The sequence below is a fragment of the Polypterus senegalus genome, chromosome 2 (genome assembly GCF_016835505.1).
Source record: "Polypterus senegalus isolate Bchr_013 chromosome 2, ASM1683550v1, whole genome shotgun sequence".
Lineage (NCBI taxonomy): Eukaryota > Metazoa > Chordata > Cladistia > Polypteriformes > Polypteridae > Polypterus > Polypterus senegalus.
Genome location: NC_053155.1, coordinates 86695649 through 86711360, shown reverse-complemented (window position 1 = coordinate 86711360; position 15712 = coordinate 86695649). Strand labels below are relative to the sequence as shown.

The window sequence follows — 15712 nt, the reverse complement described above, 5'->3', positions numbered from 1 at the left end:
GTTTTTTTAAGCCTCATGCATACTACTTTCATTACAACTGTTTGTTGAACCCAAGTTCAGAGCTGTTCTCTATGTCAGTAGTGCCAGTAATCCTGAACTGGTTGAGTAGGGCACAGAAATTGAATTTACAAACTATGATATAACAAGAATTTATGCCTTTGTGAAACACTGGATACATAAGGTTGTCACCCTTTACAACTTTAAAGTGAATTCCTTGTGAACCTGACACCAAACCTTTGACTCACTGTGGCGTAGATGTCTTTGACTTCGAGTGCGCGTCTGTATGTCATATCTCTCTGAAGGACAATGAGAAGGAAAAGGAATCCCAACATGATGTAGCCAGCATTGCTAAGGATGTTATTGAAGGCACTAAAAGAACAAAATAGAAAAGTAATGAGCAGCTTTTGTCATGTGCATGTTTTAGTCTTGCTAATCACTTCTTGATTACTAACCTTGATAAAACAAGCAAAATGACACCTTTTATTGGCTTACTAAAAAGATTACAATATGCAAGCTCTCGAGGCAACTCAGAAAGATAAAATTATAACTTAAACTTCTAACATTTGGAAAGCATATTTATCTATATAATAATTCCTAATATTATTAATACAAATATGCAATAATGTAACACTCCAAGGGGAGTTCATTTCCCTAAAGAAAACTCGCTCACTGTAGTAGTTTGAGACAAATTGTATTAAATTAATGAAGTAATGTGTCCAAACCTTAACACTCCAAGTGGATGAGCACACAGAAAATTGTAGTAACAAATGTCTTGGTTGCCAGTAACATTCACAACCTAAAACAGATAGCAGGCAAAGCAGAAATATAAAAATATCATTGGAATTATCAATGTTTTATTATCTCCTTATGTCAGTGTTCTACCGAGGAGGTGACCTGACATCATTAGGTTTAAAGATGAAATATTCTTTATAAATTTAATTATGGAACCTCAGAATTGTTGAGTCTGTGTCGACTACATCATATCATATCATATCATAGACACATTATAATGTGCATTTATATTTTTTTTCTGTTTAAAACATTTAAATCTGAATCACCAACTTTCAATGCTAAACAAAATGTTATTTGCATTAAACAAACTGAAAACCGTGGCAATATTGTTAGCTGCTCTTCTACTACTTACCGTCTGATAAGTGATGACTAACTGGATAACTGGGAGTGCATAAAACACTGAAATGGTCAATATGTTCCTATAAAAGAATAATAAAAAAATGTATTTTAAAGCATTAATCTCCTCTTTCAGCTCATCAAAGTTGCTTCTGTGCTAATAGAAGGTTGACCTGCTAATGCTAACAATGAGCAACACACCAGTTTCAGAAGCATGGCTCTGTAGCCTTTTCCATTTGCTCCCACAAGCTTCAGTGTGGCCTCTTAAAGTATTATGCCTTCATTCTCCTCTTTACTGTTTGTTTAATGGTTGAAATCCTTAAGGAGATCTACAACATTGTCTTGAGTTGACAGTTGTTTTTATATATTTCTTAAAACTGAAACAGAGTGACGTGATAAGACAAGAGGGAGCTATGTAATATCATCTTATGTTATGCTTCTTGTTTCCTAGACCATGAAGATATGTTGCCTGTCTGTATAAAAGCTACCACATCTTAGATCTTCCACTATGTGATGCATTAACCCAAAAAAGAAATAGTTATCCATATGTCGGTCTATTTCCATATTCGCTTACTCCATTTATTGTTGCAGTTGCCAGAGGCACTTACCCTCTGAAGGGCATACTTCTACATACACATCTACATTCATCTACAGTAACTTAACATGCATGCGACTGAGGTGTGAGATTAAGACCAGAGTACCAGGTGAAAACAGATACAAACATAGAGAAAACTTTTAAATTCTACATGGCAGTGGCCGGATTAAAATTCAAATAAGTGTGCCATGTTTAGCAGTTACTTCCAAACTTTACCCAACCTTTAAGTTAATAATCTGGTATAATATATCTCTGCTCCATAAGTATATCTTCTCAGGAATATAACCCAAGCAATAGTTTGATGTACACTTACCAGAAATATACTTGGTATTTTTTCCTGATAGATTTACTGTCTTTGCGAGCCAAGTCTGATACATAGAGGAATGTCTGAAAAAAGATAACATTGTAAACCACAAAGACAGAGCACAGTTAGAATCAGCAAAATAGCATATCATCTTATGGGTGAGGGTGTACAATGTGGACTTCATCTATATATATAAAAGTCAATGTGTGTATGTATGTATGTATGTTCCAGCATCACGTCCGAATGGCTGGAGCAATTTTCATGAAACTTGGTACACATGTTTCTCAATGGTCGACTAAAAATACTGTAGGGTGAAATCATCCCTAACCCACCCCCTTCTAGGTAGGGTGGGGGTTGATCTTACAGTTTTGTATGCATGTTATCATCCAGTTGACACTCGGAATGACCACCAGAGGGCGAACTGGAGGTGACTGCCAGCGTTCTTTATGTTTGAGCACCACTGCGCCCCTGTTGCTTTTGAAATTAAATAGAGTTCTACACGTGAAAGTGTGTGTGTCTGTCCGGCCCAGAAGTGAAATGTAAAGTCGGGGTGAGGGCTCCATCTCAGAGGATACGCAAGCGAGGCCAGCACACCGGCAAAAGTAACCCTCCAAAGAAAGACAGTCGCTTAGCAGCTTTAATGCAGAAACGATGCAAGCACTTCGGCAACACGAATCCTCATAGCAGAGAGATACCCAGAGTAGTTCTGACGATTTCAATACTTTCTAGGATCCCGTGCTTTTAACAGTACGGGCTTACACAGTTAGTTTATAGCAGGCGAAGAGCCAGCATTCTTTATGTTTAAGCACCACCGTGCCCCTGTTGTTTTTCAAATTAAATAGAGTTGGGCGGTTCTGAGATGTCAACTAGATGATAACATACATATAAGACCGCAAGACAAGGACATTTGTGCGTATTTATTGTTTGTTAATTTACTTTTTTTTTTTAAAGTTGTTTTTTTTATTATGTTTTTCTCAAAAAATAAAAAAAAAAACACTTTATTTTTCTCCAGGCAACGCTGGGTATTTCAGCTAGTGTGTTATAAAGTGTACCAGGAGGGTAATAGCTCATGATTTAAAATACGATGCATTCTTAGTGACCAAACCTCCAGAGGTTTTCCAGCTTGAGTAACATGATTCAGCCAGGGTTTCATCCGTGAGGTAGGTTTGTTTTTCTTTTAATTAGACTTTTTGATGTTTTTTAGATATTATTTTGTATTTTGTGTTGTTGAGTATTACTTTTTTTTAACTCTTTCTGAATTTTATGCATTGAGTACAGTACTGTGTTGTGTATTAATTAGTTTTCAATTTTGTGTTATGTTAGTATCATATATATTGTTTGCCTTTGTTTTCTGCCCTGTCCCCTTTATTTTGAGCCCCAGGGAAGGAGTCACCTAATGCTACATTTAGGAAATTGCCTGTGGTGGTCCAGGTCGATTCCACTCTCCCGAATGCTTCTGGGAACCTCTTGAACCCAGAATCATTGATGGTAAAATGTTCAGTGCTTTTACTAAAACAAAACTGTGTCCAAAGTGCAGTGCATCAAAATTAGTCCATAAACAAATAAATAATCTATAAAATCAGGTGTCAAAAATTTGAGGTTAAAATGTCCAAATAAGTAATTCCATTAAAATGGTCTGAAAAATCAAGGACAAACATTCTATTTTAAAAACCACTAGCCTCTGTGCTTTTCTGTAAAATCCAATATCTCCTTGGCTCACATTCTTCAGCATGAGGAGACGTCCACCAACAGACACAGATAACCCTTGATCCAGCTCTGATCCCTGTTGCCAGTTCTACGGCATTTGCAGGGCACCATGTCGGGTTTAACTCCTTGCTCCATCTAAACTGCAGTCTGTCAGTCTACTGTGGGAGCCTCCCGGAGCACTCGCTCACTTCTGCGCCACAAATTTCCAGCAAGAGTAGCCCCTCTGCCCCCCTCTTGAGCATCGGGCCACATGCTCTGCTCATGGGGCTCACTTTCCCATCCGCCGGCTTCCCCTTACATATTGCACCAGCCTCCATCCCATTTCTGTCATTCTCTCCTTTCCTTTCCTTTCCTTTCCTTTCCTTTCCTTTCTTTTAACCTCCATGTCTTCTTTCTTCCTTTTGTTTATTTTTTGGTTCTCCCTTCTCTGCCGTGCAGAGTCTCTCTATAGCCCTGATCGTATGCAGGTGCTCTCCTCCACCCACTGTGATGGTAAATGAGGAACCTGACTGACCTCCTCACATTCGCACATGAATTTGCGATCAGCCAAGAACCTCAATGAACCTTGGAGTGGTGTCTGTATGTGCACACCTGCACCTGTTCAGAGCCTGCATGCTCCAGGATACAATTATTTATTTAAAAATCGTACTTTGCCACAGACCTCTTATCACACTGCTCCCTAGCAGAACTTAAGGAAAAACAGCCAATAACATGGTTGCTTTGGCATTGTGATTGCTCCTTCTGGTTTGTGCTGTTTTCTGGATTTGGATTTTCTGGTTTTGAGCCTTTCTTATTCTTATTAGGTACAGCTTCTGGTTTGTGTTATTTGATTTGTTCATTTTTTCTGTTTTTAGTGCTCCTGCCTTTCCTATCCTTTTTTAAATTCTTTAAATACAATATTTAAATATTAAAGGAATTGTACTTTCTTTTATTTTTGTTTTTGAGGTAATGAAGCAACATCATCACAACAATGAAGAAGTGATGGCTAATCCCAAAACATGCCAGCAATTTGACAATAGTGCTTAACTTCATTAGCTCAAGTAGGGTTACCTCTGGAGATGCATTCTTCACTTTGTTAGATGTTTCCATTTCATCTGGGTTTTCACATTCTTTGCACAAACAGGTAAAGCAACCGACTGACTGTTTTCATATTTCTTAAAATAACTGTTGCCATATTATTTATTGAGTGTTTATTGTACATCTATGCTCTCCTTTGACTATACTGTACCCCTTCATCTCCTTTGACAAAGTGTTTAGCTCTAGGGAGCCATGATTACTCACCTTGGTCCTTGCAACATCTTTGTTCATGTCAAAATTGTGAACTGGATCAAAGTCACTGTCTTCCTCAGCTGAAGAGTCAGAGTAAGATCGACATCGAGCTGTGTCTTGCGGTGTCGAGGAATGACTAGCTGGGGTTCTGCAGCTTGATTCTTCTGGAGATCAGCAAACAACAATTGCCATGAACCAATAGGGGCTTTTTAAAATATATACTAATATTTAACATGAATTCTACAGCTCTAAAACGGGCTGGTGTTACATCAAGGAAGGTTTCATGACTCATACCTAGTACTGCAGGATCAACAACCAGGGTCAGCGACAGAATACGTTTAGCAGTGGGGCCCTGGATTTTCACAAGGGTAGGGAGGGACATTATGACACATGATACAAATAAAGTTCAAACAATTTTCCATTTACAACAAGTATTCTGGAGAGCACATAGTCAAAAGAGATGAGATACAACTTTAATACAATCAAACACCACTGGTTGGTAATATGCAGCATACAGAAAAGTAGCACAACACAATGTGCAACTGGAGATCACAGCATAAATTAAAAAATAAATAAATAAAAATCACCATAAATTTGTATTGACTTTTGGTTTGTGATTAAGCTCGACATATCATGGTTTGTGTTACGCAATGGCAGACATTCTAAATAAAGTGTGATACACCTTTAAAGTCCTCTCTGCCAGTCTGTATAACACTTTGTACTTGAGGTGGCTTTGAATATCAGGAGAAACCGCTGGTGGCGGAGCTGTTAAGATATGTTGCTGGATGATTTGGTATTAACGTTACAATTGCATTACAACTACAAGATTTAAAATCATTGACATTTGAATACATTGGACGCATCTTTCACAAGGGACAAAACGTAAAGCTAATTACATTTTAATGCACAGGTGAATTAGTTCTTTCTTTTTGTTAAATGCATACTAAATTAAATTCCTACACTTTTTTTCTCACAGCACCTTTCCAAAATGGAAAAACCCACAAGCTGCACCGCTGCAATGACAGTTATGCAGGAACTCTGGCAAACGTGAATTGTGAACACAATTCTCTCTCAAAATCACAAATTGTAAAAGTGGATTTGAAAATGAAAGAATACTGCCATTCTTCTGTCTTCATTTTAGAAACTGTTATCAGCAACTCAAGCAATTAAACAGACTGTTGGCTGTCTCTTTAGGGACCTCTTGAAATGTGATGTCACTGGTAACTTTGTGTCAACTTTGGACAGTATGTGATGGGAAGTGATGGCAGATTTTCAGAAAGTATTGTTGCTGTGTAAAACATTTAATAAAATCATGACAGCTTTATTGCTAAGAAACTGCCTAATATTATCAAAATTGAATAAAAAAACCCTTGTTAATGACTCAGTAATACAGAAGAACAAGTGAATATTTTGATTCAAAATAATGAGACAAGACCACAGCAAATGGCAGGCAGTCTGTCACAAAACCCTGGGGAAACCATATGGATAAACAAGGATACTGAGGCGGACACAGGTAAATCAATGCATTTGTATAGTGCTATAACTCACTTTAAGTTGACACTTGGATACTAGTATCCAAAGCGAAAGAGTAATGCACATCCACAATGTGCATGTCATTTATGATAATCTTTATTCATTGTATAAAGCCTTTTTTCCATTACAGAGCTAGATGAGGAGAGACTTACTCACATGCCCACACTTATTTAACTGGTGCCAATTAACTGAGCTTAAAGAACTATGGGACATGGAAGAAAACCCAAACATGCACAAGAAGAAGGTATAATATCTATGCAGATAGTGAATGCACTGGAAATTTAATTCATGTTTTTGGAAGAGTAAGGCTAACTACTGTTTCAATGTATTTTACACACAATAATTGTCAATAAAAAAACAATGAAAATTAATAGAATATATGGGATACACATGCTGCAAGTAACAATGCAAGAAGAATAAACAAAAAGGTACTGCAGAAAACCAAATCAGATTGACCCAACCATTAATTTAACCAAATATAAAGATGGTCCATATGTCTCTTCTTGAAACCTTGAGGTAACCCAGTACAGTATTCTTTTAGTATCTTCTGAAGACATGAAATCAGATAAGCATTTGAACTCACCGATTGCCCCATAGCCACCCTCTTCTGTGCCGCTGCTGTCAATGGGATGAAAGGCTGCCACCATATTAGCTCCTGAAGTGGAAAATCACACTTTATTGCCAGGCACCTCTAAAAATCTATTAAAATATGCATTAATTAATTCTTTTGACATTACTTATCTGATGTAATTTATTTCCTTGTTAAAAACTTTTGCTATTGTGATAGGAGAACAATAGTAAAAATAAATTATGCCTTTTTAGAGAGAGAGGAATGTACAAGAGGAGATAATGCAATGCACAAATGTAAACAGACAAATAAACAAAATTATTCTGCCTCCCTGGGCCTGCCTTGCTAGTTTAGAGACCCCCAACCTTATCAGTGGGGTGGACCACCCGCTTTTCCAACTTAAAGTACCAGCAAACACTCTCTTTCTCACCTGCTATCTCTCTTTTTTCCTTTTCACACTGGCCTCTTTCTTTTATCAGAATTCATCCCAGGCTCACATCCTAACTCCAGGTTACTTAAACAGTAAGACAGTTTTAAATACCCTGTTAGCGTTACCTGTGACTAACCACTGGAATTACTTCCAGAGTCATGAAAAGCTCTCGTTTTGCTACAGGAACAGCACACCCATGGTTTCCTTGCATTTGTGAGCTATCAGATGTTCTTAATAGCTTGGAATTCTCAGCAGCTTCCATCCTTCCTGTCTTAAGGAGCAAACATAGTTTTTATCTTTGCACTCCAGGACTGTATGTTGCCTAATTGCAACATTTCAAACCTTAATTCCCACTTTTAAAAAAGCAACCTGCTTCAGTTATCCTTGATATGGGACAATGTGAAGTCTCCTGTTGGCCCCCAAAAAATGATTAAATGATTCCAGTTATATATACAATGCTTCTCTTTTGCATTTACTTGAGTCTCTTGTGGTGTACATCTGCTTTAAGAATTTTTCGAATTGCACACCTTTCCACATTGTTGTATTCATGTGAAGTGTTGGGTTGGATTTTTGGGAGAAACACAAGGGCACTTTTGCTGCTTTAGCACATTTTCTACTTGGATCTCACAAAACATTTAAAGATAAGCTTACGTTTATGCAAATATAAAGAGTAAAGTAAATGAATTAAACAAGTATTGTGTCTCTTTCTGCCTACCAGGATATTTTTGTTTTATTTTTATATTATTGACTGAGGTGAAAGGTTAGTGTTATATCAGAGAATTTGGGTTTCTTCTGAATTTGCTGAGCTTTCATGTGTAATTACTACTGCCCAATAGCATGTGAACATAGTGTCTGCCCATTGTCCTCCTGGGGTGTAAAGAACACATTTGTGGTACACCACACCGGGATATACTGGATCTCTTCTGCTGACAAAGTGGCCATCTGTCTACTCAGGAGACCTTTTTATGATGCCTTGTGCCATTCTATTGCATGTGCCTGGCAAATTACTCCCTTACATACTGTATGATTTTGGAATGATGATTGTCTATCTGTCTGTCTATCTATCTATCTATCTATCTATCTATCTATCTATCTATCTATCTATCTATCTGGAAAGAAGTCCAAGAACATGATAAAGATATGACTATGAAACCCGCTAAAGTCTATAGTGTTACTAACTGGGAGATCATTTAATGGAGCTGATACATTTTACACTCTCTAGAATACATATTGTATTACTGTACCTCATTTACAGAGGCACTGTATACTTATGGGACTTCATTTTCGCGGTATTACAGGCCACTTGATATTAAAACAGGGGTTTACATATTTCAAGGAACGATCCCCTTTAATGACACACATAGGGAGCACTCTAGTACTCAGGAAATTCTGTATTTCTAACATAAATGTAAGGATACATTTAAGGCTGATTAAAGCTAAGTATATGGCATGCACTAGTGATCCAAGTTTTGATTCAGCAAATGAACCTGTCTGTCCTTGAAAGAAAAATGAAGAAGGTACATCCTTTTGGAATATTATACTTTTACCATATTTCTAATTTACTTTACTTTTTAATATAACTCGTTGTTTTATTATTCCATTCTTTCTAGGTAGTGTTTATCAAACCTTGGTCAGTGCATTTGAATATTTTAATTAATACAGTAAAAAGATGTTGAACATCAAAAGTATTTAATTGTTTTCTCAGATGCAAACAAAATGTTAAAGATGGCAGTACTTGTTATTGTTCCTCCTGTATGTGTTTGTTGTTTAGCTGAAACGATTTCCAGGCTTCACCACTTTCTCATTTAAAAACATTCACATTCTAACTGTACTGCTTTTGGTATTCTTGACCTTAGGTCAAAGGTCATTGCAGTCTGGAGCTAAAATGGGCAAACAGAGGTTCCAAGAAACTGCACTGCAAAGAGGAGTCTGAGAACACTAGCTAATATATAAACAAAGATAAAGAGACACGTCATAATTCCATTTTGAATGAGTACAAAAAGTAAAGACAAAAGGTAAAAGAAATAGGAATGTACCAAAAAACATTCAAAAATAAAAAATGACCTTCATCATCAGGGCCGCACACTCCATCTGCACTGGTGCATCGGTGAGCACTAAAACGAGGTACAAATTAAGGCATCATTAGGCACTGCTAAAAATACAGCTAGACGAGATTAAACGAAAAGGACGTTCCTACCCAGACTAAAGGCAATGCATTGCTTCATCTTGTGCTGTAATATACTTAGAAAGATCTCAGCATACTATGCAAATTCATATAATTAAGTGATTGATTGATTGATCAATTGATTGGAAAAACAAAGACCCATACACGCATGGCTATTTTGTATGTTTTGTATGTTTTTTTAGCAGGATGATACAGTATGGCATTTCACATCTTGCAGTCCTTAGTTTATTCATATTTTCTGATGTCTTCCACATTTAATGATTCAATGTTTAGACTGTGTGAGTCATTTTACTGATTGACATTTCCACCATGGTGTACAGCATTCCCATACTGCACACCATGTTATTGCAAAATCGTAAATTCTATAGACTTACCACGCATACTGAGTGAAAGTAACAAGCAGAGCTCCTCCATAGAACATCAGGAAGATAAGAAAAGACAAAAGTGTGGCATGGATATATACTGACTCTGAGAAAACAAAAAAAGTAAAACTTAGACAATTATTTTTAAAACACTTACCAGGAAATATAAAACATGAAAGTGAAATACAGTACATATGTAGACTCTTATATCTATCATCTTCATTTTATTCAGTTTCTCTTGAGACTTCCTATATTGATTCAAAGTACGTTGTATAAGGGTATTGAATCTTCTTCAGAATTCCCCATTGTCCAAAGGCTGCATTACCCATACCCCACTGACAGTTTCTATAATAGTCCCTGTGAACAGGATGTGAGTCCCATTCAGGAACTTTCCTTTTAATCTTAGATTGACAATGTCAGCCAGCTTTAAGAGTTCCACAGTCTGCCTAGGGAAGAAGATGTTGCTCCATTTATTAATCTCTAGTGTCCCCAGGGAAATGGCTATTGCCCACTGTGCCTTGGAACACTCTAAATGACCTGATAATGGGGCATGTAGCTCCCTACCATGACCTTGTCTGTTATTACCAGAGGTAGGATATAGGCCAGCATTAAAGTTTGATATGGAAGCCACAGGGAGTGAAACATGATTATCCAGTGGCAGTCTATATTAATGTCCAGGGACAGGACCTTAATAGTTTACCTGTTTTTTCTAAGGTTGACACATAGATTACCTTTGCAAAAGAACCCAAGATATTAGGTCATTGTAAGGTTGACAGTTCCATCCCCACCAATGGCTTACTATGTAAGTCACCTGGGCAAGTCACGTAACTTGTTTGTACTCAAATTGTAAAGAAACAAATGTAGTGTTCTTTTTCACATTAGCTAAATAAGCACACTGTACATTTGACTATGTGTCACCTAATGACTAAAGATTCTGAGTGTAAACTGCATAGGCTCCCTTTGTGTCTCTAGATAGATAGATAGATAGATAGATAGATAGATAGATAGATAGATAGATAGATAGATAGATAGATAGATACTTTATTAATCCCCAAGGGGAAATTCACATACTCCAGCAGGAGCATACTGATAAAAACAATATTAAATTAAAGAGTGATAAAAATGCAGTGCAAGTTATAAATGCAGGGTGGAGAGTGCAAGGCAGATATAACAGATGTTAACGTTTAAAGGAGGTGGAATTGAAGAGTCGCATAGTGTGGGGGAGGAACGATCTCTTCAGTCTGTCAGTGGAGCAGGACAGGGACAGCAGTCTGTCGCTGAAGCTGCTCCTCTGTCTGGAAATGACACTGTTCAGTGGATGCAGTGGATTATCCATGATTGACAGGAGCCTACTCAGCACCTGTCGCTCTGCCACAAGCACAGCCACCGAATCAGACAGCATTCCAGATGTACAAATTATGTCTAAATAGTTTTGTACATATACAGCATAAAAGGATTGTTTTCTGCTTTGTAAAACAGGTATTTTTGCTCTTGCCTGTCTGAATGAAAATGTCTATAATATCTCATCTTATGTCTTATCTCATTTTTTCAAACCACGTTTCCTGGTGAGGCTTCCCGCCTGCAGATTCCATTTCATCCTGGGGAATTCCTAAGTGTCCCCCAGCCAATGTTTCCTGGGTCTGCTGCAGGATCTCTGCCCAGTGGGATGTGTGCTGAGCAGCTGTAGCGTGAGCTGCCCAGGGAGTATCCTTACAACATGCCTGAACAGCCTCAACTGGCTCTACTCTGAGCTTCTTACCCTATCACAGTGTCAGCCTAGCCTCCCTGTAAAAAACAACAAGCTTATTTCTGCTGCTTGTACTCGCAATCTCATTCTTTTGGTCATTACCCATAGCTTATGACCATAGGTGAGGCCAGGGATGTAGGTAGGTAGGTAGGTAGGTAGGTAGGTAGATAGATAGATAGATAGATAGATAGATAGATAGATTCATACACATACATACATACAAATTCACATACATATAGATTGATTGGTAAATGAAGAGTTCCGCCTTTAGACTGAGCTCCCACTTCACCACCACGGATCAATACAACACCCACAGGACAGCTGCCGCTGCCCCAATCCACTTATTGATCTCAAGTTACCTTTTTCCATCACTCATGAACAAGATCCCAAGATATTTCAACTGTACTACTAATGACAGTTTTTTTCCCTCTCCTGGAGAGTGCAATCCACTCTTTTCCAAGATAGAACCATAACCTCAGACCTCATACCTCAGCAGCAAATCACTCAAGTGTGTGCTGAAAGCCACAATCAAATTAGGCAAAGAAGATAGGTTGGATTCAAAGCAAGGGGTGTAGGCCGGATAGACCAGGGGAAGCATTGATGAGTAGTTAGGTTGTTCTGGGCATTTCTGGGGTAAGGATTCAGTTTGTGATGAGCTCAACTCCATAATCCGAAAGAACCTCTCCCATGTGCACTGTAAGACTGGAGACATTGACTTCAAATGGACCCTGTTCAAGACCACAGCTGTGGAAACAGCTGCTAAAAACTGTAGTCTTAAAGAGGTTGGGGCTTCTCATTGTGGCAACCCAAGGACCTTAAGGTAGAAACCAGAATTGAGGAAAACTATCAGACTGAATAAGGTGGCCTTCTGGGAAATGGTTTCTGTGGGGTCACCTGACTCGGGTGACAATTGCTACAGTAGTTGTGGAAGCAAAAGCTTGAGCATGTGAGGACTTTGGAGAGGCCATGGAGAAAGACCATCAGATGGCTTTGACGCATGACTTTGCCCAGACTATGTTAAGCAGGGATTGAGAGGTGTTGACCTCTTCTCAGGTAAAAAGTCCATCAGAGCTACAGAAAAAAAAATCTTTCTCTTTAAATCCTTCCTTAGAACTTATTGCATCTACTTAAATATAGCTACTCTGGTTCCTATAGTAGTAAGAATAAACAGTGGCATTGAGTTAATACTGAGAAAAGTGTTGGCCTTTACAGTTGTTTGTGTATTTCCAGTACCACTCCCAATTTCAATATGTTGTGTTGTATGTTTTTCTCTGGCTTCTTTCACGACTCACCACTAACAGCAGGCACAACTGTAATTCTGAGGTCCTTTCTGTGTTCCCCAGTATGACTGCTGTTTCCTTTACCTGAAAACAATGGATGACATTACTTGAGGTGATCACACAGATATAGCCTTGCACTGAAAAAAAAATCCTAACATACATTTTTTTATGTGCTACTGATTTTTTTTATTATTGATAACAGTAACAGTACAGTAATAAGAGTAATATCAATAGTAACATCTTCAAGAAAATAAAAAATTGTCTTGGATCTGTCTGTGGTAGAATAAAAGAAAAAACACACATCTATGAAATGACTCCCCAAGAAGCAGGAGTTTACACATTTTACGCATTCATTCATTTTCACTGATCCACACTCACCTTCCTCTGTTGTGAAAGAGCCCCCACAAGCATAGTCCTCGGGTCTGACAACAAACACAATGTAGAATTTTCCATCAGGAAAATCTTTTCTCTGTAAAAGCAGATGTAAAGCTGTACTGAGTTTAATTAATTGTTATACATCACCCCTTTAATTCTCTTCAATTTATAGTATATGAAGATATTAATCAGATTTGTGCATTTTCTCTATAAACAAGTTACCCTTTGAAACTTTACCTACTCTTGCCTGCAAATATCCCTCATACTCCCAGACCTCAAATGACAATTTTTGGAGTAGTCATAATATCTTCTATTCTCATCAGAAGAACAACTCATGTGGAGAATGGATAGCATGCACGTTTTACGAGACGAAATAGCTCAAACTACCACCATATTAATAAAAGTATATTCCAGAGGATTCTACAACTATAATCCTTCTTCTCTGATATCAGATGTCTCAGGTTTGAATTACCTGCACTGTGATTGCAGCTTGCTTGGTCATAGACTGGTACACGCCTATGAACTCCACATTGTGGTCAAGATCATAAACTGGGCACTGAGGAAAGAAAAAGTTGATCAGATCAAGGAAACGGCTGGGATGGCATAGTCTATGCATAGAGGTTAATGCAATGTGACCAAGATGTGGGACACTACCCTCCCACACAACACATCTGCACCTGAGTCAAAAAAGGCTATTATCCTACCACTGGAATTCTGCATCAGATACAAGATCAATTCAAATATTTGCTGTTGTAAATTACCATATTGTCAATACACATTCAATTCACAAATTAACTATACCTTCACTGTTATAGAGTATACAGTATAGTGACCTACTGTATATTAGCCATCAATCCATGCATTTAAAAATACTCGGAGAAAAAACCTACAGTGATCCAGGGAGAATGTGCTGATCCTACACAGGCTGTGACTGTGCCCGGGATTCAAACCAAGTTTCTCCAATAAACTGTGACACAGTAGCGCTGAACTGATTTCAATAAAGTGTGGACTTTGTTTGACCAACACAATACAAGGTGCAACCTTTATCTCACTGTATATGTAAAACACATTGTAGATGTAACAAAATCTATGATAATAATGTTAATCTTATTCAAATAAACAGTATTCTATATTTTATCTTTTTCATTCAGTGACCAAACGTGGACATTTTATGTAAACAGTAAACTTCAAGCAGCCAATACATTTCCACACATTCATTGTCAAATCCAGTTAATCTTTTTCATAGGCACATGGAGTTTCATACATTTTAATTCAATTTTATATTTATTAATGGTAAAATCATTTTTGGATTAACAGCATTGATTGCAAAAAATGAATGAATTCCAGTACATCATGTTGTACTTTTGTAAATTTCATATTCACAAAATACAAGCTATGGGTATTTATAGTTAATTTAACCAGACAGTGACGCAATTTTTACAGAGTCAGATAATGTGAAAGCCAGAAAGATGATTTTAGATATAAGTAAATATAACAAATTTGGTTTAATTTCTTATTTTATGTTAAATTCAAATTATCATATTTTTCTTGTGTAGTATTCATGTTGTATTTTAAAAATTAATGACAACACACACAGAGTTCATTACATAGCATTGTACATGATTTTCCAGGACTATATTGGTTACAGTGATTAAGTAAACATTTCATGTATTCACGTTACACTTAGGAATGAATTTTTCTACATTTGACATAAAAAATGTCTTAAAGGATATGGCCTTTTTGAAATGTAAGATTGATTGCAGAAATCGAAGAGTCCATCCTAATTACTGAGATTAAGTTTATGGCCTAACTTGTCCACAGTGAAGTTTGCCCAGTCATTATCAATTGCAAATTTACTATATAGCATATAGATGTTCAAGCAGCATCCTGAGGATCTTCAAAGCACAAATAAATTATACTTTTACAATTTTTGATGAAAAATAGTTTATGCAGAATGTTGTAGCTAGAACAAAGCTGCTTAATCTCTATTTGCTTAAATGGAAAAAGATCACCTGCTTCAGCCTTACATTGAGCTGTTGTGATGAGATTCTAACCTGTACTGTACAAATGTCTTAATGAAGAATAACTCACCACAATGTCCTGAACGGACACAACGGTACATGGATGTGCCTGCTCTGCCTCAACTCGAATCACCACAGAGTTCACTCTGACAGGAAACGTGTACAAGAAATACTGATGAAAGAAAAATGGAAACATGTTCAAATGTGT

The 15712-nt window shown here is 37.3% G+C and overlaps 1 protein-coding gene across 2 annotated transcripts in view; it reads right to left on the bottom strand.

Moving 5' to 3' along the window:
- Positions 1-15712, bottom strand: part of sidt2 (SID1 transmembrane family, member 2) — a 59471-nt gene that overhangs the window by 25057 nt on the left and 18702 nt on the right. For both annotated transcript variants that reach the window (XM_039744118.1, XM_039744119.1), the window contains exons 5-16: positions 15575-15676; positions 13956-14039; positions 13487-13577; positions 13121-13192; positions 10094-10187; positions 9599-9648; positions 7120-7191; positions 5016-5167; positions 2037-2110; positions 1145-1211; positions 723-796; positions 246-369 (exon numbers count right to left, since the gene is read on the bottom strand). In XM_039744118.1, coding sequence (XP_039600052.1) covers positions 246-369; positions 723-796; positions 1145-1211; positions 2037-2110; positions 5016-5167; positions 7120-7191; positions 9599-9648; positions 10094-10187; positions 13121-13192; positions 13487-13577; positions 13956-14039; positions 15575-15676 — 1056 coding nt within the window. The remainder of the gene's footprint in view (positions 1-245; positions 370-722; positions 797-1144; positions 1212-2036; positions 2111-5015; positions 5168-7119; positions 7192-9598; positions 9649-10093; positions 10188-13120; positions 13193-13486; positions 13578-13955; positions 14040-15574; positions 15677-15712) is intronic.